This window comes from Suricata suricatta, chromosome 9 (assembly GCF_006229205.1).
Source record: "Suricata suricatta isolate VVHF042 chromosome 9, meerkat_22Aug2017_6uvM2_HiC, whole genome shotgun sequence".
In the NCBI taxonomy this organism is placed as follows: domain Eukaryota; kingdom Metazoa; phylum Chordata; class Mammalia; order Carnivora; family Herpestidae; genus Suricata; species Suricata suricatta.
In genome coordinates, this window is record NC_043708.1 from 113,810,974 (window position 1) to 113,834,929 (window position 23,956).

At 38.5% G+C, this 23,956-nt stretch overlaps 1 protein-coding gene across 3 annotated transcripts in view; it reads left to right on the forward strand.

Annotated features, from left to right (window-relative positions):
* HERC2 (HECT and RLD domain containing E3 ubiquitin protein ligase 2) overlaps nt 1-23,956 on the forward strand; it is a 295,601-nt gene that overhangs the window by 63,448 nt on the left and 208,197 nt on the right. For all 3 annotated transcript variants that reach the window (XM_029953017.1, XM_029953018.1, XM_029953019.1), the window contains exons 5-15: nt 2,064-2,283; nt 6,349-6,449; nt 6,965-7,121; nt 8,862-8,972; nt 9,762-9,933; nt 11,754-11,927; nt 14,609-14,797; nt 15,411-15,562; nt 17,573-17,730; nt 17,820-17,933; nt 20,665-20,916. In XM_029953017.1, the coding sequence (XP_029808877.1) occupies nt 2,064-2,283; nt 6,349-6,449; nt 6,965-7,121; nt 8,862-8,972; nt 9,762-9,933; nt 11,754-11,927; nt 14,609-14,797; nt 15,411-15,562; nt 17,573-17,730; nt 17,820-17,933; nt 20,665-20,916 (1,800 nt within the window). The remainder of the gene's footprint in view (nt 1-2,063; nt 2,284-6,348; nt 6,450-6,964; nt 7,122-8,861; nt 8,973-9,761; nt 9,934-11,753; nt 11,928-14,608; nt 14,798-15,410; nt 15,563-17,572; nt 17,731-17,819; nt 17,934-20,664; nt 20,917-23,956) is intronic.

A 23,956-nucleotide genomic window follows, 5' to 3' on the forward strand; every position in this document is an offset into this window, starting at 1 on the left:
CTTTGCCTTTCAAGGGTTGGGGATTAGTAGCTTTATAGATAAGGGCAGTCCTGATCATAAACCTGACTATATTTGTCTGTCTCTGCTTGCCTTAAGTCCTGGTGCTCAGTTCTATTCCTTAGTAATAAATGTTGTTTGTGGTATTTTCTTTTTTTCCAGAATAGAACACTTGTATTTGCATTAAAAACCTGTTCAGGCAGGTACCATTTCTCCTCAGTGACATTCTGAATGGCATCTGTGAACTTGTCTGCTTTCTCTTGGTTAGCATAAGCTGTATCTTTTGTTATCTTAACTTTTTTTTGTGCCTGACTACCATTTACTGGCATTAAATTCTCCAGCCTTTGATTTTTACCTTCTCTTTGCTTTAAGTTATCATATAATGACTTCACTTTTTCTCAAGTTACACTAAAGTCTCTATTAGGTATGCCTTTCTATAGCAATCCTGCACCCACATAAAAGCTACATTTTCAGTACTAGATAAAAGGTATTTTGCAGAAAGTGCAGGGTTTTTGTGTTTGCTAGTAGTGTAGCTGCTGTGTCAGCTTCATGAATTTCTTTTTTTTTTTAAATGTTGGTTTCTCTACTGGATTCATTTATCTTGAAATGGCAGGTGACCACAGCTGCAGACCTATTCAACCTTTTCTTGTAATGTTATGACTTTTGTCTGCTTCTTGGGAGCACTTCCAGCATCGTAAGTGGTACTATGTATGGATCCCATGGTGTTATTCAAGGTTTACAGTATTGGCACTAAACACAATGCAAGTATGCCAGAGAACTACTAGAGGTCACTTTTAACTGTAATATGCAGTTTACTAGAGAGATGAAAGGCTCATGTGGAGATGATTAGCATCTTTTGACATTTTAAGTGGATATTCATAACACTTGAGCTCACTGCAATAGCAACAGGAGGTGGTTATGAAATTATTACAGTAGTATATTACATTAAATCTGTGCTATTGTTAATTTTATGCTGTTACAATTTGATACTGAATCTTTAGGTTTGTTTACATTTCTCTCGACTGTGAATGCACTATGTAGGAATTGTAAGTATTTTTGTGTGTGTTGATCAATTTTAACTTTATAATAGGTTTGTATATGATATATAGTAATAAACGATAAAATAAACTAGTAGCTACATACATTTTATACATTCATGACATACCTAACAATTTTTTTAATATTTCTAGGATTTGTGATTTGTCTGTAAGTTTTTTTTTAAGTGTTGAAATCTCTAAAAAGTTTCCCAATATATTTATTGAAAAAAATATGTGTGTAAGTTGACCTGTGTAGTTTAAAACTGTGTTCTGTAAGGGTCAACTGTAATTACTTTATCTTTCCCTGAAATATTCCAATAAATGTATTAACTTTTCATGAGTCATATATGCTGGGCAATTTTCCCCCTTCCCTTCCCTTCCCTTCCCTTCCCTTCCTTCCCTTCCCCTCCCCTCCCCTGAGAGAGTGAGAGCGTAAGTGGGGGAGGGAAAGAAGAAGAGGGAGAGAGAGAATCTTAAGCAGGCTCTATGCCCAGTGGCATCTCACCATGGTGAGATCATGATCTGAGCTGAAATCAAGAGTCAAATGCTTAACTGGCTGAGCCATCCAAGTGCCCCTATGCTGGGCCATTTTATTGAAACATTTTTATTTTGAGTTTGGTTATATAATATGAATATATATAATGGATAGACATTTCCTTTCTCTATGTGTAGGAAATATGCTGCTGATAAGTATGGACTTTATAATTTTATATTAAAAACTTTATAGAGTGTTTCAGAGAGGCAGCATGCCATGGTGGCTAAGAATGTTCTGTCTCATGTGCCATAATCCTTTGGGTCACGTTGAACAAATTCTCTGTGCCTCAGTTTCCTCCTCCTTAAAATATGTGTACACTACTACCTCTTGATGGTGACTGAGAGTTACTTAATATGTGTAAGATGCTTAAAACCATTTTTGGCACATTAAATACTCAAGTTTACATATTGTTACCATTCACTTTATCAACTTTATAATAATAAACTATGAGCAAGATATTGAGGGGCTGGGTATTTTCTTCTCTTGTTTTCTAGATGTGAATGAATTGAAGGAATGTCTTTCTGTGTTGGTTAAAGAGCAGCAAGCTCTGGCCATCCAGTCTGCCACTACCACCCTTTCAGCCCTGAGACTCAAGCAGAGGCTGGTCATCTTGGAACGATATTTCATTGCCTTGAATAGAACTGTTTTCCAAGAGAATGTCAAAGTTAAGTGGAAAAGCAGCAGTATTTCTTTGCCTCCTGTGGACAAAAAAAGGTAATAATATAATGAAGATGGAATCCTTATGCCATCTAAATATAAAATTCAGGCTGTTTGGTTGAGGAAAGTTTAAGTACAACTTTCAGTATAGTCCATTTCTTCATTTTATGCAATTTTATTCTTGCTTTCCCTTTTTGTATGTTTCATAATCTGGAGAATGGCTTTGCTAATTTGCTGAGAGTAACAGACTATGCTTCTTAATCTGTGCCATTATTTTACTTATTTTTTAAAAAACTTTTTTTTTAATGTTTATTTATTTTGAAAGAAAGAGAGGCAAAGCACAAGCTGGGGAGGAGCAGAGAGGGGAGACACAGAATTTGACACAGTCTCCAGGCTCTGAGCTGTCAGCACAGAGGCCAATGAATGGCTCAAACTTGTGAACCCTGAGATCGTGACCTGAACTGAAGTTGGGAGTTTAACCGACTGAGCCACTCAGGCACCCCTGTAGCATTATTTTAAAACGCTTTTCTATCAGTAACTGTGGAAGCCAGTGAAGGTATAGATAAGTATATCTAGATTTTTGAAAATGGGATCTGAACATTATATTGTTTTTCTTTTGTTTTATTTGCTATTGGATAGGGAATACTCAAATCTTAGTATTTAGTGCCTACCTAGTTTAGATGCTTCATCTTTTTTCTTCCTAATGTGATTTTCTTACTCTTTTATTATTTAAGAGCATTTTTTAATTTTTTTTTTTTTTTGATACAGAGAGTAACAGAGCATGAGAGGGGGAGGGGCAGAGAGAGAAGGAGACATAGAACTGGAAGCAGGCTCCAGGCTCTGAGCTAGCTGTCAGCACAGAGCCTGACGCGGGGCTCAAACCCACGAACGTGAGATCTGACCTGAGCCGAAGTTGGAGGCTTAACCAACTGAGCCACCCAGGCGCCCCTTAAGAGCATTTTTTAAATGTTTGTTTATTTTTGAGAGAGGAGAGAGACAGAGAGAGCACAAGCAGGGAAGGGGCAGAGAGAGGGAAACACAGAATTGAAAGCAGGCTCCAGGCTCTGAACTGTCAGTGCAGAGCGCAGTGCAGGGCTCCAACTCATGAACTGCAACATCATGACCTGAGCTGAAGTTGGACGCTTCACTGTCTGAGCTACCCAGGCATCCCATCTTATTCTTTTATTATAAGAGATGCTTTCAGGCATATGGTTTTTAATATGTTGATATGTATCAGCAGATTTTTCTCAAACATTAACAAGAATGCTTAAGGCTTGTGTAAAGTTTTGTCCCAAAATGTATCTTCCTATCACAGTTTTGTTTTCAGAAGACTTGACTAAAAGATTTCCAGATTTAACTCATATTTTATGTGGTAAGAAGAATTGGCTTTATTTTATTTTAATACTGAATTGTATTCCCTAGAGAGCACATGGGATGTACAGGAACAGAAAGAAGCAGGGGGGGAAAACCTTATTTTGCTACCTGGAGACAAGAAGTGCTAAATGTAGCATATTTCATGTGTTTTTTCTTTTAACTCTAGTTGAAACCACATTACATGTCCTATATTTGATAGTAGTTTTAAGATAAATTAAACCAAGTGACAGAGGAGGATCCCTGCACAGGTGGTGATAACCCCAGCACAGTTCTTTCTTTCTTGGCTGGAGAGTGAGTCGTCTTTATAGTGATCATTGATCAGGGAGGGTTCTGCATATGGAGGTGATAGATTCCAAGACTTTCTAAGTGTTCCTGTGTGTTTGTTGAATGAAAATGAATTCTCTAAGATGCAGAAGTTGCTTAGACCCCAACTGATTTTTCTCTGTGCTTTTTCCTTTGTGGTGACATAAGAGTTGATGGATTAATTGAAATCTGTCTTTCACTGACTCAAACAAATTCCTAAAATTAAAAAAATACATATATTGAGATAATTGTGGGTTCACATGGAGTTGTAAGAAATAGTACAGATTCCTTATACCCTTTACTTCCCCCCAGTGGTAGCCACTTGCAAAACTGTGGTATACAGTAACAGTGAGGATATTGACTTTGATATAGATTACCTCTCTTACTCAGATTTCCTCACTTTTACATGTTCTCAGCGCAGTCTTTTACATGTTCTCAGTGCATGTGTGCCTGTGTGTGTGTGTGCGTATGTGTGTGTTGTGCTTCCAAACGATTTTATCACAGGCTTGGATTTCTCTTACTGCTGCCACAGTGAAGAGTACAGGACAAGGAGCATTTTTATAGCCACACTCACCTCCTTTTCCTTTCCCTCTGCCATATCCTCTAGCAGCCACTAATCTGCTCCTCATGTCTATTATGTAACCTTTTTCAATCAGCATTATCTCCTTGAGATTCTTCCAAGTAGTTGTATGTATGGTCATTGCATAGTAAAATTCTGTGACATGGATGTGCCTCATTTGGTTTAGCCATCCACTGAAGGACATCAGTTATTTAGTTTTTGAGTATTATGAATAAAGCTGCTGTGAATATTTGTAGACAGATTTTTGTGTGAACCTCAGTTTCATTTCTCTGGAATACATGCCCTGGAGTCTCATGGGTCTTATGTTTAGGTTAGTAGGACATAGCTGTACTCTTTCCAAAATAGCTGTACAATTATACAGTCTTATCAACTTTGTATGAATTGATTTAGTTTCTCCATATTCTTGTTAGTGTTTGGGGTTGTTTTAGCCATTCTTTAGATGTGTCATGATATCTTCTAAATTTTTGTAGATTTTCTCATTTCTCAATTTACTGGATAGTGGTGCATTTTACCTTTTTTTGTGAAACTTACAATGGATTGGATAGTTGACTGCTGTAAATGGGAGTGGCTCCAAGTTTTCTGTGTTTTTTTTCTTGAGTATCTATAAAATAGTGACTTATTGAAGATTTAGCAATTCTTACACTTTGCAGATTGAGGACTGTTGGACACTTTCTCAGGGGCCATTGTGATTGTCTGAGGGTAGCCCCAGTTTCATGCTTTTCCTGGAGCAGTTTTCTTCTGGAGGGGGCTCTTCCTACCTCATCTGAATAGACTCAGCGTGTGTACTTTGTGATTTAAAGACCACATATATTATTATACATCTGTATCTTGTATTTCTCATTCAGAAATAATGTTTAAAGCTCCTTATTCCTGTCTCCCAGGTACCCAGATCCCTCATTAGAGGCAGTCACTAATTACAGTTTTTTGTGTTTCCTCATGAACTTCCCTCACAGAACTCAGGATTCACAGAATGTGCATACTGGCTGCCTCTCTGGGATCACCACGTTCTTCACTGCTAATTTTACTGACAAGATACAATTAGCTTGGGAAGGTCATTCCATATCATTACCCATTTTTCATAGCATTTCTCCCTGATTGTGAAAGCGAATTATAGTAAGTTTGAAGAATACAATATATATTCAACAGTATAAAGTTGAAAATAAAATTGCTTTCTAGGCATGATTGAGTTTATATTGTACACTTTTTTTTATTCTAGTATTTTTTAAAGAATGTCCTGTTATACCATTTGTGTAAGTTTAAAAAATATGCCTATCTTGTTAAATTTACATACATCAGCAGTAAAAAGCTTAAAAAGACATGTAAGAATGATAAGCACTAAATTCAGAAGAGGATAAACTTAACAGTGGGGGTGAAAGAGAATGGGACAAGTACATGGGGTCTCTACTCCAGGCCATCACGTAGACCTAAAAAGGTCCAAAGCAAATACAGATTCCATAGCCCTGGATGTAGTCTAGGCATTTGTCGTATTGTTCTCGCATAGCTCCCCACCTTCCTTTTCTTTACTACATGAACTTTAATCTTTCCCATTTATGTATTTACGTGTTTATTTTCTGTTTACCATGTGTGTTTCCCTGGCTAATAAAATCAGCTCCCTGAGATTATTTTGTGAGCATTTCTGCAAGTCATTTAAAATCCTTTTTTTTTCCCTCAAAGAGGAAACTTCCTTTACATAGGACATTTGGTAAAAGTTTTAAAATATGAAACTAAAAGTCACTCGTGATCCTGCTGTCTAAAGACATTCAGTGGTCACATTTTGATATAAATCCTCCCATATTATTTATTTTAGTATTTGCACATTCCTCTGACTAACCACTTATCACAACTCCCATGTGTGTTGTCCGCAGTTCCCGGCCCACAGGCAAAGGAGTGGAAGGACTTGCAAGAGTCGGATCCCGAGCAGCTCTCTCCTTTGCCTTTGCCTTCTTACGCAGGGCATGGCGATCAGGTATGTGGGCCCATAGTGTTGTTCCGTTTCCTCACCACGTCAAGGATACTTGGGTTCTCGTCTCAGTTCTGCTGCCACATGCCCTTGTGCTGATTCCACGTGCTCTGTGGGCCTCATTTTTCTTGTTTGTAGAAAGAGAGGCTTTAGGCTATTTGACTTTTCAGGTCTATTCCTTTAGGAAAAAAAAAAAAAGGAAAAAGTGTGTGTGTGTATACATGGCAGGTTAACCACTGTTAGTACATCAGTGCTGATTTATTTTCTAGGAGAACAAGAAGGTAGAATTACTCATGGGAGAGTCAGAAAATAAAGAACTGAGTTTGGGGTGCCTGTATTAGGTTTTAATCTCTTGAGTGCTTGGAGTATCTCATTGAGAGAAAAGTGAGGGATTGAAAATGTGACAGTGGCATCGTCTCACACAGAGGGTTCCGAGGCCCATCTGGGGGAGTGGGGAGGGCTTTCCTTGTCAGTGCTGCCCGAGGAGTGGGTGGCCTCCTTTGATGCATGTGTATGCCCAGGTGAAGATGCAGATCTGTGCAGTGAGCTATTGCAGGAGTCCCTGGATGCCTTGAGAGCCCTGCCTGAGGCCTCGCTCTTTGATGAGAGCACAGTGTCCTCTGTGTGGCTGGAGGTGGTAGAGAGAGCGACCAAGTTCCTCAGATCCGTCGTGACAGGGTGAGTTCTTTGTTTTCACATCTTAACTGTGTGGATGCTTCTAACATGTTTCAAAGTCTTGTCTCCTTCTCTTTAGAGCAGGTTTGTGTGTCTTTTTCCAGCCCACTCTCAGCTCTGTTATTCTAGATCTTGGTTTTCAGCTTTTCAAATGTTTGCTTTTGATACCTGAGTAGACCCAGGAAGCTATCATATTGAATCAAATGGAAAATGAAAACTACTTTCAAAATGTTTTTTTCAGATATTTTATGATTTGGAGATTAGTCATTCATAAAGTGTTTGAGCATCTATTGTGTGCCTTTCAGTGAAAATGTGGATGCTCCATTCTGAGTGCTACTCAAGATCAAAATGTTTAAACCTGAATCTATTCTTTTTAGTGTAAAACTTTTTTGAATGTGAATCATTTTTCTATGAGGAAAATCCTGAACTCTGATTTTAGTATTATGTATTTTTGTTAACTTTAAATTTTTAGGTTTTTAAAAAGAAAAAATATATATACTTAATACGTAATTCAACACTAAAGACATAATTAGAGGAGAAGTGAGTCTTTTCTCATTTGCTTTGTCAAAAGAGGTCATTGCTCTGCCCCTTCCAGTGTGCAGGGACACCTGTGGTCCCTGTGCTAACGGCATTGTGACAAGGTTTCGGGCTGGGGGCCCTGAAAATAGGCTTTCAATTACAGTTGATATGTGAACAGTGTAGGTGTTAGAGGTGCCAACCCTCTACACAGCTAAAAATCCACATATAACATTTGACTTTCCCAAAACTAAACTAATAGCTTACTGTTTACTAGAAGACTGACTGATAACACGAACAGTGGATCAATACATATTTTATGTTGTATGTATTATTTACTGTATTCTTATAATAATGCCTTTTTCTTAAAATTTTTGGTATTCCTAGGCTACATGGTTCATCTGTTTTTTCAAATTGTTGCAAATCTCCAAAAAATTTTCCAGTATCAGTGTTGAAAAAAATCTGCATATAAGTGAACTTGTGCAGTTCAAACTCATGCTGTTCAAGGGTCAACTGTAATTTCAAATATTCAACTATAATATTGATGTCCTCTTTTCTTCATCTTGCGTTCAGAAGACTTGTTGTTTATTATTGGGGAAAAGTTAAAATATTTGTTTGATAAGAGATAAAAATAAGCATTGAAATTTTGTCTCTCAGGTCTAAGATACTTTTAGAAGTTGATTTTTTTCTATTTCCATGGAAGGATGTTGATACTCTCCTAGCCTTATATATTTTGTTGTCATATTACTCATGATTTGAATAATGATATAATTTTATGCTGTGAAAACTGGAATATCTTTTCTAATGCAGTCATCTTTTGTATTTGAAGTCTTTTAATAAAAACATATCTTTATAAGTTAATTGTATACTTTATTTTTTATTTTTCATTAAAACTTTAAAAATGTTTATTTTTGAGAGAGGGAGAGAGAAAGAGATTGCATGAGTAGGGGAGGGGCAGAGGGAGATAGAGACAGAATCTGAAGCAGCTGCAGGCTATGAGCTGTCAGCACAGAGCCCAACCTGGGGCTTGAACTCAAAAGCCACAAGATCATGACCTGATCTGAAGTCAGATGGTTAACCCAGGCACCCCATTAATTGTATACTTTAAAATCTCTGATTAGATTTGAGTAGCAAGTCTCAGAAAGTTGATTCTAAATATTAAAAATATACATGCTATCTTTAAGTTCTCATGTTACTTTGTTCTTGCAACCACTGGTATCATTTCAGTGATGTTCATGGAACGCCTGGTAGCAAAGGGCCAGGGAGCATCCCCCTGCAGGACCAGCACCTGGCCCTGGCCATCCTGTTAGAGCTGGCTGTGCAGAGAGGCACACTGAGGTAAGGGTGCCACAGGCTGGGAGCATTTCATGGAACGCCTCTGTATATGAACATCTGTTTCATTTTATGGCATTTCATTGAATCATTTGTGATTATAAAAGTGTGTGGTGTTCTATAATCCAAGGACCATATCCCAGGACTTTTTCTTTTTCCAAACCTGGGTACAGTTAGGTTTTCTTCACTTCCTTTTTTTTTTTTTAATATTTATTTAGTTTGAGAGAGGGAACAAGCAGGGGAAGGGCAGAGAGAAAGAGGGGAGAGAGAGAGAGAGTTAGTTCCAAGCAGGCTCTACACCATTAGCACAGAGCCTGATGTAGTACTCAAACCCACAAATTATCAGATCATGACCTGAGCCAAAATCAAGAGTTGGACACTTAACTGATTGAGCAACCCAGGTGCATTTCACTCCCTTTTTTGTGTTCAACTTTTATAGTCTAGGACTTGTTCTTTTTTTTTCCTTTAATTTTCTTCAAATAATGATTTTTATTCCAATAATTAATTAATTCCATTAATTAAGGTCCTAGAAATTCTCTTTAGAAAGTGATGCTTGAACTTCTTAACTGGTTTTATATTTCTTATCCTCAGAAAGTGGGTATGTTTTACTAAAGTCTTGGCATCAATTAAGTGATTTTACTGCCAAGAATTGTTTTCATGGCATTATTTTAGTTTCCTTTTCAATATAAAGTATTTCTTCTATTTTATTTAGCTGTCTGCTTTTATTTTCAGTATACCATGGCAATAAAAGCTCATATGTTTTTTACTAGATAATAAAAATATTTTCTCTTTCAGCCAAATGTTATCTGCCGTCCTGTTGTTGCTTCAATTGTGGGACAGTGGGACCCAGGAAACTGACAATGAGCGGTCTGCCCAGGGTACCAGCGCTCCTCTTCTCCCTTTGCTGCAAAGATTCCAGAGTATCATCTGCAGTAAAGATGCCCCTCATACAGAGGGTGACACTCACGTAAGTATCATAACAGCATTTTGCATTTAAGTAAGTTTCTTGATTCAGTTATCCTAAAAGGGTTAGACTTTTATAAATAAGACCAGTGTTCATATCTGTGGCAGTAGTTGTCTCTAGAGGAGATTGTGTATTTGGTGATTACAACAGCGATTCGGATGTAGGATAAGTGTGGGATATCATGTGGTTAGTTTCAGTTGATGTGGTGGAATATCCCATAAGCATATGGCATCTGTGTGTGTGTTCCGGATTGTGTGTACTTAGTAGGAAGAATGTATTTCTTGACAAGTATCAACTTGCACTTTTAGAGCGATTCCTCTACTGTTTTTTGTCCATGTAGTTTTCTTTCTGCTGGACTGGAGCCATTGAGCCTTTTGTGTTTGTGGGTTTATTATTGGTTGTTTGTTTCCAGTAACCAGTCATGTTGTGCTTGGCCGTGATGTAGAGTGAGTTTAAGGTGCTATGGAAGATGTAAAGAAGGCATGCTCACTTCCATGAAAGAGTTAGTAGAGGCATGAAAATGGGCAAAATTTCCGACAATATTTGAAGAACAAAGTGAGAGAGCTAAGCAGGTCCTTATGGGCATTTGCAGTAATAACGTGGAGAGATGGAACAAGTTGTTGAGGCTCAGCTGGTGTGGGATGGAGTGTGTGTTTCATTCTGAGCATGTGCTCCACTATGAGGTTGTATAGTTACCTAGTGTTTATTTGTTTTGACCCTGCCTAGAGAAGTTTGGTAAGTCCTTCTCCTCCATGTTCTTCCATATCCCGTTTATAGAGAAGACAGATCAACGAGTACCAGCTGCAGTGCAGCACAGAGCTAAGTCTGACATGCACACTTTTACAACACGTATTATAAAAAGAGCATTAAAAATAGTGGCTTACTTTCTTGGCCTTTCCTTTGTGCAGTGCACTGCATGGAGTGTGTCACCTAAATCATCACTGTGTTTAGTCCTAGGAAGATGAGACTGGTGGTAGAGGAGGGTCTATCTGGGTCCTGGGTTTGAACCCATGGGACTGTTCCTGTTTAGAGGTACAAGTTTGATCTTCTAGGTCTCTTTTTTGGAAAGGTAGGCATTCCATTATAAAGCTAATCTTCCTATCACTTGGCAGTCTTTAATCATAATAAGGCTTTCTGCCTTTAGAAGAATTAGATTTGTAGTACTTGAGTGGCTTAGTCGGTTAAGTGTCTGACTCTTGATCTCATGGAATTGAGCCCTGTTTTGGGCTGCTGACAGCTGAGCCCTGCTTGGGATTCTCTCTCTCTCTGTGTCTCTCTGTCCCTCTGCCTCTCTCCCTCTGCCCTTCTTTCCCTCTCATGCTTTCTCTTAAAATAAATAAATTAACAAACATTTAAAAAAAAGAATTAGATTACCTAATGTCTGAGTAACATTCAGAGTCGGTGGCTTTTAGGTTAAAATAAGTGAGTGGTTTTGGTTTTCAGTTTGCAAAGCCAGGTTGAGGTGTAGTACTGAGTTCCTAGGAAGCTTCCTCTGCGTTCTGAGGACTGTTGGCTGGGGGAAGGGGCGGGCGCTGGGGAGGGGGAAGCCTGCAGGATGTCTGGGCCAGGTCATTGACCTGTGTGGAGTATGCACATGGGTGATGGATGTGCAAATGTGCAGGCAATGCTGTGTGCAGTTTTACAGCAAGTGTGTATATAGATGTGTAGGGTCAGTGCATCAGCAGTACTTCTCATTTGATGGCCAAAAGGAGTAGATGATGCCTAACTGTGAATACCAAAATACAGAGAGTTGTTAATGGCTAATTGTGTTACTTAAATTTTTCCCACTGTTTTGAAGATGCTTGTTTAATTTTCTTCTCTAGCTTTTGTCTGGTCCTCTGAGCCCCAATGAGAGTTTCCTGAGGTATCTTACTCTTCCACAAGATAATGAGCTTGCCATTGACTTAAGACAAACTGCAGTTGTTGTCATGGCCCATTTAGACCGCCTGGCTACTCCCTGTATGCCGCCTCTGTGTAGCTCGCCAACATCTCATAAGGTACAAGCACTAGCCATGTTTGTTCTTTTTATCTTTGTATGTATTACAGTTGTCAGCAGGTTCTCATTCTGTGCCACTTTCTCTGGTATTGGGGATTGAGCTGGCTTACAGCTCTCTCTCTCTCTCTCTCTCTCTCTCTCTCTCTTTTGGAAATAGGGTCCACGCCCAATGTGCACTTTTAACTTATGACCCTGGATCAAGAATGGGATGCTCCACACCTGAAACTAATAAAGCACTACATGTTAATTATACTGAAATTAAAGTAGAGTTTAAAAAAGTGTAGGCTGTGCCCTTAATAGTCTTACAGAAAGATACTTAGCAGTTCAAGCTCTACCTCTGCTACTTACTAGCTAGGTTATCCTGAAAGTTAAATAATCCTCTTGAGCTCTCAATTCCTTCATAAAACTGGACTTCAAGCATGGCAGAACAGTTTTTTACCATAGCCCCGCTATGTACTGTTTTATAAAAAATGAGATTAGGGCAAGAGTACAAATGAAGGCCCATGGACCTTATGTCTAAATATTTAATAGTTATTAATCACATTAACAAATAAAATTTGCTCTGGCCTTCACCTTGACAAAAACACCTTCATAATGACAGAACTGAAAAAAAAAACCTGTTTAAATGTTTCTATGTGACTGAAAATAAGAAAAATATCAAGATAACTGGATTTAATTATTATTGTACATGTCTGGATAGTCTCTGGTGGGCTGGTGATGTTAGGATTAAGTCATAAAATAAGGACATATATTTAATACATTATTGTGTATTCCATAAAATTTATTTTTCTTGCCTTTATGTCAGTAAAATCATTGATTGTATTGTTATAATCAAAATTTCTATATAAATTGTTCTATGGCTTCTATGAAGAGTAATTATCTAAAGAATAAATAAAATATAATTGTATTCAAAGTACAAAATTTGAATGTGTTTATCAGAATGCTAAAATGAATATAAGTGAAAAAGCTAAAATTATTTATGTTTTTAAAAAAGTAATTTTTCTTAAGAAACATTCAAGATTATCCCTTTAAGAAATTTTAAAAAAGTATTTATTTATTTTTGAGAGAGAGACAGAGTGCAAAGCAGGAGAGAGGCAGAGAGAAAGGGAGACACAGAATCTGAAGTAGGCTCCAGGCTCTGACCTGTCAGCACAGAACCTGACATGGGGCTTGAACTCACGGACCATGAGATCATGACCTGAGCTAAAGTTGGACGCTTAACCTACTGAGCCACTCAGGTGCCCCAAGATTATCCCTTAAAATAAAGGGTAAAATTATAATTATATCTGAATAATTTTTAAATAAAAGTAAATTTGACTAAAAAAGGAAGAGTTGGATGCTTCACTAGGTGAGCCAGCCAGACACCCTGCTGGTGTAAACTTTAAACAAGTGTATAGTTTAAGGTGTTGTTAGTGGTGAGAGCAAGTGATGAGTAAACTGAGATGTACATGGGTTGAGGGCCCAGTTCAGAGTCGCAGGTTCCAGATTCAGGAGATATATCTCCAGAGAGCTCTCCTTTATCCAAACAACCACATGTCATCCTGCCTCAGGGAGGTTCCAGTGTCGTTTTTGTACGCGAGGAGCTCAGAGCATGGGCTGTCTATAATGCTGTTCAGAGCAGTGATGACACTAATCTACATGTGTGAAGAGCCTGCCAGTGTAGGCCACCCGAGGACTTCACATGTGCAGTTGCATCTGACCATCACAACACTGCCCCACTGTATTGAGGGGAAAACTGCCATTTGGAGTGGCAGTGAATTTTGCCAAGGTCACACAGAATAATCCTGGATTTTAATCCAGATTTTTCTAACTTTTATTTATAGCAGGATGTGTATATTTCATTTTATAATCACTTGTTTTTTTCTTTTTCCAAATAAGTATATTCACGTGGTTCAAAAATAAAAATTAAATGCAGAGATGATGTTACTTCCCTGCCCCCCCATCTACCTGGTTTTGCATTTGCTACTTTTCATTTTTCTAGTCTCTTATATATCCTTTCAGTATTCTCTGAAATGAATATATTAGTGGTAGCATGTTGTAGCTTATTTTTGTCACTACACAGTATGTACTGAGGAGCTTTCTCTCTCAATAAACAAAGACTCTCTATTTTACCACAACTCAGCATTCTATGTATGGATGTATCATGATTTTTTTGGTGGATACTGTGTTGCCAGGAGCATACTGTTCCAGTAGTGCTGCAATGCCCAACCTTGTACATTTGTTCCTTTTTGTGCAAATGCATGTGCCAGTGGGTGAACACATTAGCTGATTATCACAAAATTGTTCACACACAGCTCGATCCTTCTCATTCCCACCAACAGTAGGATACTTGTCTGCCAGCCTTATGCTTAGGCTTTCAGGTTTCTGCCTGTTATGGTAAAAATGGTAACCTGATACGGTTTGTGCATTTTAAAATTTGTTTAAGGTTTACTTATATTATTTTTTAATGGGCTCTGTTAAGATGAAGTGCTGTGGAAAAATATTTTTGATCTTACCTGTTAACTGAAGTAATATGGGATATTATGAGTTATTTTTATGTTTCGGATCAGCTCTTTCTTTACTTGCTTTGTTTTTATCCCACAGTATCTCAGTGTTACCCTCAGCATAAAGTATTCTTTCTTTTGACTAAGAAAGAAATTTTCTTGCCACTCTAAACAAAATGTTTACTTTGTTATTTTACAGGGATCATTGCAAGAGGTCATAGGATGGGGGTTAATAGGATGGAAATACTATGCCAATGTGATCGGTCCCATTCAGTGTGAAGGACTTGCCAATCTGGGAGTCACGCAGATTGCCTGTGCTGAGAAGCGCTTCCTGATCTTGTCGAGGAATGGCCGTGTGTACACGCAAGCCTACAACAGTGACACGCTGGTGGGTGTTCTGGGGCCCAGATTGCTTCCCTTGGTCAGTCGTTTTCTACTACAGGAGCTACAGAGGTGTCGCGTCTCTAAGTTATTTGATTTCTGAAGATTTAGAAATCTCTGTTCATTGTATTTTATTAGTTTTATTTAATAATCTCAATCGTAATTGTTATTGTCAAAATCTTGGGGCAGAATTTCTTAACTGTTAAGATCAGGAACCCCTTATAGTAATACTTATTGCCCATTATGAATCCCATTTGTAAACTAACTTTACATGTGTAAACTCAATTGACTTTGTGGGTAAAGCAGTATAAGATAATCTGAGGAAATTGAGCCTTGTCGGTAATGCATCTTCCTATTAAAGAAAGGTGATCTTTACATGGGGTGGTTAGTGTCCATTGTGTGGAGGTGGCCTAGTAATGTCACAGAGCGCTTGGAGGCTGCCCAGTCTTCTGTTGGTAGTGGGCGGGGCATCTGGACAGCTAGCTGGGAGCCTCCATAGGCTCATGTTCTTTCAGTTCCAGGAGGGTTTGTTAAAATAAGATGCATAAGTGAGAAGAGTTTTGCTGTTTTTATTGTCCTTGGAATGCTTACTAATTTTCTTCCTATTTTTACCTGTTTAGGCCCCACAGCTGGTCCAAGGTCTTGCCTCCAGAAACATTGTAAAGATTGCTGCCCATTCTGATGGTCACCACTACCTGGCTCTGGCAGCCACTGGAGAGGTGTACTCCTGGGGCTGTGGGGATGGCGGAAGGCTGGGCCATGGGGACACTGTGTATGTATGGCCCATTCTTGTAATTGACTTGCTTTCCTTTTGAGTTACTGTATCCACAGTAGGGTGGAAAAGGAATATGAATGGGTGTTTTCCAGCTTCTCTGGCATGTAGGGCTATGGTGGAGAAAGCCCTTGGGTGATGCTATGGGAGTTCTGCCCATAGCACAGAAGGTGACGTAAATTCGCCTTCATGTTCTTCTCTCCCAGATGTAATGCTGCCAGCTTTTGCCACTCCTGTTTTAACTACACATGCCACACCCCACACTGTGGAGTTTTCTAAAGCAAATCCCACACTACTTGTTTCTTCATTCACAAACACTTCAGCATATCTCTGTCGGAAAAGATCATCATTTCCTTGAGCCTTTTATTTTTCATAGGTATAAAAATGTTTCTTAATGTCCTATTTTGTGAAAGCTTTTGATTATTGTGAAAGACCAGGAATAAAGCAAAATGTTCTAAATGCAACGTAAAAATGGGGGAGTTCCCACAGCTGCCATAGAGTAGTGGGAACCCTTTTATCTATTGCTGGTTTTAGTGGAGCCTAATGGACGAAAACCTTGGCATTTGATTAAAATTGAAGATGCACTTGAAGCTGGTCAGAAGCATGAACAGCATTGTTGAGAGGAGTCTGGCCTGTTTTCACTGCAATGTGATGGAGTTGGACATCCCCGGGTAGAATCCCAAACCATGAAAAACACTGAGCCATGTGTATTGCATGTTAGCATTCAGCAGAAATGTTCCAAACTTGGCAGTATTATAAGGGATTCAGACAAGTGTGGTAAAATGATGGTGAGAAACAAAGGAATGATAACTACGGAATTCAGAATTGTTGTTGTTATTGGACCGAAAGGGATGAGATGGGCAGGGCACATAGGATTCGAAAGGATAGGGATACAGGGTGGAGGCATTAGTTTTTATTTCCTGTATGCTAGTTGTAATTTGTACTAAATTTCAAAAAAAAACAACCTTGTATTAAAATGATACTTAGTTGAAGTTAAGTACTAGATGCTAAGGGTTCGAGAGAAACTTTGGGGGATTGAAACAAGCTGAACAGGAAGGAGAAGTGGTATCAGAATAGGGTTGTTCAGCTCTCCCTGTGCCTGTGTGTACTCCTGCCTCTGTGTGCATTTATTTGTTTTGCAGAATAATGGGTCACAAAGTCAACAAACCGTGTCTTTGGAGAGGCTAGAGTAGGTGTTACCAATCACAATAAACATATTCTGGATTATAAGCATTTCTGGATATAAGTATTTTGCTAGTTTTGAAAGTAAAGAGCCAACTAGTAAGACCTCTACATAATCCTTATTGCCTCCTACTTTTCAATTGTAAAATATAATTTGGAGTGTGATTAGTAATCCTTGCTTCTTCATTCTTTCTTCTTTTATTTAACAAATGTGTAAATTTAATCATCTGTATGAGGTTTACAAATCCATCAGTTTTAAGAGTACAGTTTGATGAGTTTCAGTAAATACATGCAGTTGGGGAACCACTACAACTGAGACACAAATAATTTCCATTGCCCCTGCTATTTTCTTTGGACCCTTTGCAGTCAGCTCCTGCTCCCTACCTCTAGTTCCTGTCAACCACTGATCTGCCCTCTGTCACTGTGTGGTGTTTTGTTTCTGGGCCTTTCACTTAGCAGAGTTCCTGAGCTTCAGCCAAGTTGTTGGGTGTGTCAGTACTTGCTTTATCCCTGTTGCTGAGTGGTCTGTCTATGGATGAGCCACTGTTTTGGACCATGTGAACAAAGCTGCTCTGGACTTGATTTTATGAGTCTTTAACAACTGTTTTGATATTCCTGCTGTATGTCATGCTCGGGGGTGCCCAATTAACACACAATCATGGAAATGTTAGGTGTTTGAATTCCACGTTCCTTAATCACTTCATAAGACAGCTGAAAGGCCAAACTGTCTTGGCCCTCTGATAGTTTATTCTGATATTTATTTTCTTTGCTAATACTAATAGGACATGCTTAGGAGGACATTCATATTTGTTCCCTTTCTCTCCACAGGCCTTTGGAAGAGCCTAAGGTGATCTCTGCTTTCTCTGGAAAGCAGGCTGGGAAGCATGTGGTGCACATCGCATGTGGAAGCACATACAGTGCGGCCATCACTGCCGAGGGGGAGCTGTACACCTGGGGTCGAGGAAACTACGGCCGACTAGGCCACGGTACATTTGCTCTGAGCAGGCTGGAGCCTGCAGGGGGAGGTTGCGTCTTTTGAGGGACTTACAGTAACAGTAGTCCTATCTGTTTGAAGGCTCCAGTGAAGACGAAGCCATCCCGATGCTGGTAGCTGGGCTTAAAGGATTGAAGGTCATTGATGTGGCATGCGGAAGCGGGGATGCTCAAACTCTGGCCGTGACGGAGAATGGTACGCAGTGCTCATGCTGCCCTGGGCAGGTTCTCAGGATGAGAGAGCTTTGGAGTAGAGTGTACCCCATGTGGCTGCCTCTTTGTCCGTCTTTAAGTGGTGTGCTGCTCTGGGTCCTTGGCAGAGGTCCAGAAGTCGTAAGATTGCCCAGAAATGTTAGCAACTATATCCTTCCTATTTGGGCATCTTATTTTTTAAATAAAAAATGAGAGTTACAGTAGAATAGTTGACATTATGAATTGTTCTGGTTATTTTGTTACCTAATGTCCAGCTATCTTTGGTGCCCTGTGGTGTCTCCTGCTTAGTCTGTGTGAATTCAGAGTATGAAGCTACATTGTTGGCTTGTTTTTGATTTTATTTTTGTATTTGTGTTCATTAGTGAGACAGTACTCATTTTGCTTTCTTTTCGAGGATATATTTATCAGGTTTGCTGGTTATCTTAAACTGTCTTTATTTGTTAATATTGTGAGGGTCTGTCCTCAGAATCGTGGGGGTCTATCAAAATCAACTGGGGAGGCTGTCTGCCTTCTCCCACGTAAGTTGAATGACAGATTGGGAATTAGCTTACTTCTGGGAATTTTTTTTTTTTCAAAAAGTTTTTTTAATGTTTTATTTATTTTTGATACAGAGAGAGACAGAGCATGAGAGGGGAAGGGACAGAGAGAGAAGGAGACACAGAACCGGAAGCAGACTCCAGGCTTTGAGCTAGCTGTCAGCACAGAGCCTGATGCGGGGCTCAAACCCATGAATGTGTGATCTGACCTGAGCCGAAGTCGGAGGCTTAACCGACTGAGCCACCCAGGTGCCCCGGGAATTTCTTTAGTGAGAGGACAAAAATAATTTCAGTCATCTTTATGTCCACATAAGGCCCCCCCCCCCCCCCGCCCCTGCCAACTCCCAGTAAAGGATAGGCATAGAGTTATCTTACTTCTGCTCCCACGAGTCTTAGAGAAAAGATGGTCTCACCAGTCATCTGAAAATTTTCTTCTGGCATGAAGCTTTCAGTTTGACATCTTGTTGTTTTTAAGTGTTCATTGTTGAATGATTGATAATATTTTATAAAACTCTTAGCAAGGAGGACTTTTCTTAAATAAGCCTTATTAGGGCTTGTTCATGAATTCTTAGTGTGAAACTGCTATGTAAGTAAAACTGTGTGAAGTGTTGACTAAATTGCCTTGATTGGAAACTGCATGCTCTTTACGTCACACAGATGTTTCTTTGGTGCAGGTGTCATAAAGGGAAATGTCCCTGCTATGTTACTATTTTTTGAGATAACTGGTATAATAGAAGCCTGCTAGTCTGTGAGGTCTGGTCCTGGGTGACAGGCTCACTGAAAACATTGGAGAAAGTGGGAATTGTGTGCAGGGCTACATGAACAACAGGCATTTTTCAAGGCATATTAGGGTATGCACATTCTCTGATATTTGTGTGTGGGTCTGCTGAATTGAACGTTACTGTGTTTCTTTCACTGACCACCTACTAGTGTATCATCTATAGTTTTAGATCAGGGATTGACTGTTTTTGCAAATAGATGGATATTGGAATGCCACCTTGCTTACGTATTGTCTGTGGTTGCTTTTCCTGTGACAGGGGAACCATTGGGTAGTTGTAGCAGAGACCACATTGCCCACAGAGCCTAAAAATACTTACCTTCTGAGCTCTAACAAAAAGTTTGCTGGGGCACCTAGGTGGCTCAGCCAGTTAAGTATTCAACTCTTGATTTTGCTTAGGTCATGATTTCACAGTTCGTGGGATCCAGCCCTGCATCGAGCTCTGTGCTGGCATTGTGGAGTCTGCTTAGGATTCTCTCTCTGTCTCTGTCTCTGTCTCTGTTGCTCTCAAATAAATAAACATTAAAAATATTTTTAAAATTTACTGATTTTTTAGATTATTTAAAAAAAATGGAGGAGTGTCTGGGTGGCTCAGTTGGTAAATTGTCTGACTCTTCATTTTGGTTCAGGTCACAATCTCACAGTTGTGAGATCAAGCTCTGCACTGAGTGTGGAGCCTGCTTAAGATTCTTATTCTCTCTCTGTGCTCTCTCTAAAAAATAAAAAAGGAAAAAGTTAGTTACTTATGATGTAATGTAATTTCTTCTTTTACATTTCCTCTCATTTCTTTTCTCCTCTATAGTTTTCATCTGCACCTAATGTAGAAGGTTTCAATAATTCATGTTTTTGATTTCTTGCCAATTATCATATTAAATATAAAACAAACATGTTTTTGCAGTTTATTTTATTGTGTTATGTAATATTTAATTAGATTACCCTAACAAACGCTATTGGAAAGAAATACTGTCCTGCAGTTGACTTGTGGTCAGCATGACAGGATCAGTGTGCAGGAAGACTTGAGAGACAGTGGTCAGGGAGCTGAAGCTGTGTGCGATAGACCCAGTTACGGTATTTTATGGAGGCAGTGGGGTTTTGTTCTATTTTCACTACTTGATTGAACTAAACCCAATATCGAGCACAGTCAGGACTTTATTATTCTTTTAGCTAAAACAAAAACACAAACAAAAACAAAATCACACCCAGCTTCCTTTTCTTATTGCTTCTGTATCAACCTAAAGTATAAACTAGATTTCATTTGGTCAGTAGTCACCTGATTATTGTTAACGATATGTATAAGTGGTGTAGATTTATGTTATTGGTTATATTAAGTATTTTCAGCCACTTAGAGGTTGCATTAAGATGTACAGTTATTTTTACTTAAATATATTTGTATTTTTTAGGTCAGGTGTGGTCTTGGGGAGATGGTGACTATGGAAAATTGGGCAGAGGTGGTAGTGATGGCTGCAAAACACCAAAGCTTATTGAAAAGCTTCAAGACTTGGATGTTGTGAAAGTCCGATGTGGAAGTCAGTTTTCTATTGCTTTGACGAAAGATGGCCAAGTTTATTCATGGGGGAAAGGTGACAACCAGAGACTAGGGCATGGGACAGAGGAACATGTTCGTTATCCCAAACTTTTGGAAGGCTTGCAAGGTAAGTGCAAAGTAAAAACTTTTAAAACCCTTTGAAACTTTTCCTTTAGTAATCTTTTAAAGTTTGTAGGTGTTTCCTTTACTTACCTAATATTTCATGAATTGACTCATCATTAGAAGACTTTTACTCACATTTTTGTAGGTATAGATTATAAATGGAAAATGGTTTTGTCTCTCTTTAAAAATGGTTTAGAATTATTCTCACCAGATTTATATTGAAGTTCATACAGTTTTACAAATAGTTGTGACTCCTTTTGTGCCAGGAATCTATTTGTCACTACATAAGCTGGCCTTAGTGAAATCAACTTCTGTTGGTGAGGTCACCTCTAGTTATATTGTAGACAGTGCTAAAATGACAGATGTATATAGTACTGTGGGAACACAGTGGGAGATAGGATTGGTGAGCCTAGAATGGTTTCATTTGAAATTATCCTTGATAGGTGAATTCTGCTTGTTTGGTTTCAAGGGCATCTAGCACTCTAGATAAAATGAGAACCAAGGCATGTAGGTGTGCTTTGTGCGTACCTTTTGAAGTGTGGGAGGAGTTGGTGATAGGTGTATCAGGTGGGGCCCATAGTGCTTTGCTTTATCTAAGGGGTGAGCAGACTGTTTTTCTAAAGGACCATACCATAAGTATATTAGGTTTAAATACTATACACTGTATGTCTCAACTACCCTTTTTCTGCTTTTGTACCTGAAAAGCAGCCATAGACAATATGTAAACAAATGGTCCTGGCTATGTTACAGCTTTATTCATAGAAAAAGCCCTTGGCCTGTGTTTGACATGAGGAATGAGGTTTGTTGGATCTCTGTGCTGCATCCTACTTTATGTTTTTGCTTTTTTGTCAGGGAGTTTAAAGGGAGACTTTTACATAGGACTTGCTAGTTTCTTTTCCTATTGTTTTTATTTTAAAACATTAATACCTTGATGACAGGGTATTATGGTGTTTATTATTTTCTAAGTTTCTGAGATAAGTTGTAGTGTAATACAATTGGTTTATGTTATGGAGCTGTGTTTGAATTTCATTAGCCTTCTTGTTTATGTTTTTTTCATTTAGCTAAGGAAATATGCTTCCTCGGCAACATTTATTAGATAGAGAGCTTACCATGAAAATATTTAAAGAATTTTTGGTACATTTTGGTTGTTGTCAACTTATGATAGGCTCTTAGGATAGAAATGTTCTCCTCATTCTAATAGAGTTTTGAAGCTGAATTATTTTTTATGTTGACACTTCTGAAGACATCCCTTGTGTTGGTTCTGTTAGATTACTAATAAGCAAAAATACAATACTTGGGTAACACTATTTATATATGAAAAATGTATTTTATATTTATATTATTTGACTTTAGAAAAAAAGAGATTTTTGTCTTAGAAAACTTCTGAAGAGGGTATTTTGACATTCAAGATCGCCCACAATGTAGGCTATAAAACACACCTTAACATATTTAAAATAAGGGAAATCACACAGTCTCTGCTCTCAGACTACAATGTAATTAAACTAAAAATCAATAAAAGATAGCTGGAATGTCCCCATGTACATAGAGAAAAACTTTCAGGGTGCCTGGGTAGCTTAGTCAGTTAAGCGTCTGACTTTGGCTCAGGTCATGAGCTCACGGTTTGTGGGTTCAAGCTCTGCGTTGGACTCTCTGCTGTCAGCTCAGAGCCTGCTTGGGATTCTCTCTACTCCCCTCTCTCTGCCCTTCTCCCGCTTGTACATACTCATACACTCTCTCTCAAGGATAGATAAACATCATAAAAACTACTAAAAAATAAACAGTAAACTTCCAAATAATACATGGTCAAATAAGAAAGTCTCAAGATAAATTTTAAAATATTTTGAACTAAATGAAAATGAAAACAACTTACCAAAATTTGTGGGATGCAGTGAAAGCAGTACTTAGAAGGGTATTGTAATGCATTGTATATGCTTCAGTACTGGATGCATATATTATAATAAGAAAGATCTGAAGTCTGTAATCTTTGTGTTCAGGAAAAGAAACCATCAACAAAATGAAAAGGCAACTTATGGAATGGAGAAAATATTTATACATCATATATGTGATAAGGGACTAATATCAAAATATATAAAGGGCTCTTATAATTCAGTAGCAACAAAACAAACCTGCCCAAAAACCAGTTTGTTGAAAGATTGGACAGAGGATCTGAGTAGACATTTTCCCAAAGATGGCTTATAGATTGCCAACAGGTATATGGAAAGGTGCTCAGTGTCAGTAATCTTCAGGATAAATGCAGATCAAAACCACGGTGAGATATCACCTCATACCTGTTTGAATGTCTATTATCAAAAAGATAAGAAATAACAAGTGTTGGTAGGGATGTGGAGGAAAAGAAACCCTTGTGCACTGTTGGTAGGGATGTAAATTGGTACTGCCATGGTGGAAAACAGTAAGGAGACTTTGCAAAAATTAAAATAACAAACAACTACCATGTGATCTACCTGTTCCACTTTTGAGTATTTACCTGAAGGAAATAAATATACTAACACAAAATGTTATCTGCATCCTCATGTTCATAGCAGTAACCAAGATATGGAAACAACCTGAGTGTCTATTAATAGATGAGTAGATAAAGAAAGTGCAGTATATACATATGATGGAATATTCAGCCACAATAAAGAAGGGAATTCTTCCATTTGTGTTAACATGGATGGACCTTGAAGGCATTATGCTAAGTAAATAGGTCGGACAGAGAAAGACAAACACTGTAGGATCTTATTTATATGTAGAATCTAAAAACAACAATAACAAAAAAACTCCAACAAAACCCCACACAAAATACCCCACCAAACTCATAGATGCAGAGAATAGTTAGGTGATTGCCATGGGTGGGGGTTTGGGGATGGGCAAAATGGGTGAAGGTAGTCAAAACGTACAAATTTCTAGTTGTGAAATGAGTACTGGGGGTACAATGTACAGCATTGTGACTATACCTAAGAACACTCTATTGTATATTTGAAAGTGTCCAAGAGAACAGATCTTAAAAGTTCTCATCACAATCCAAAACATGAAAGTTCTCAACA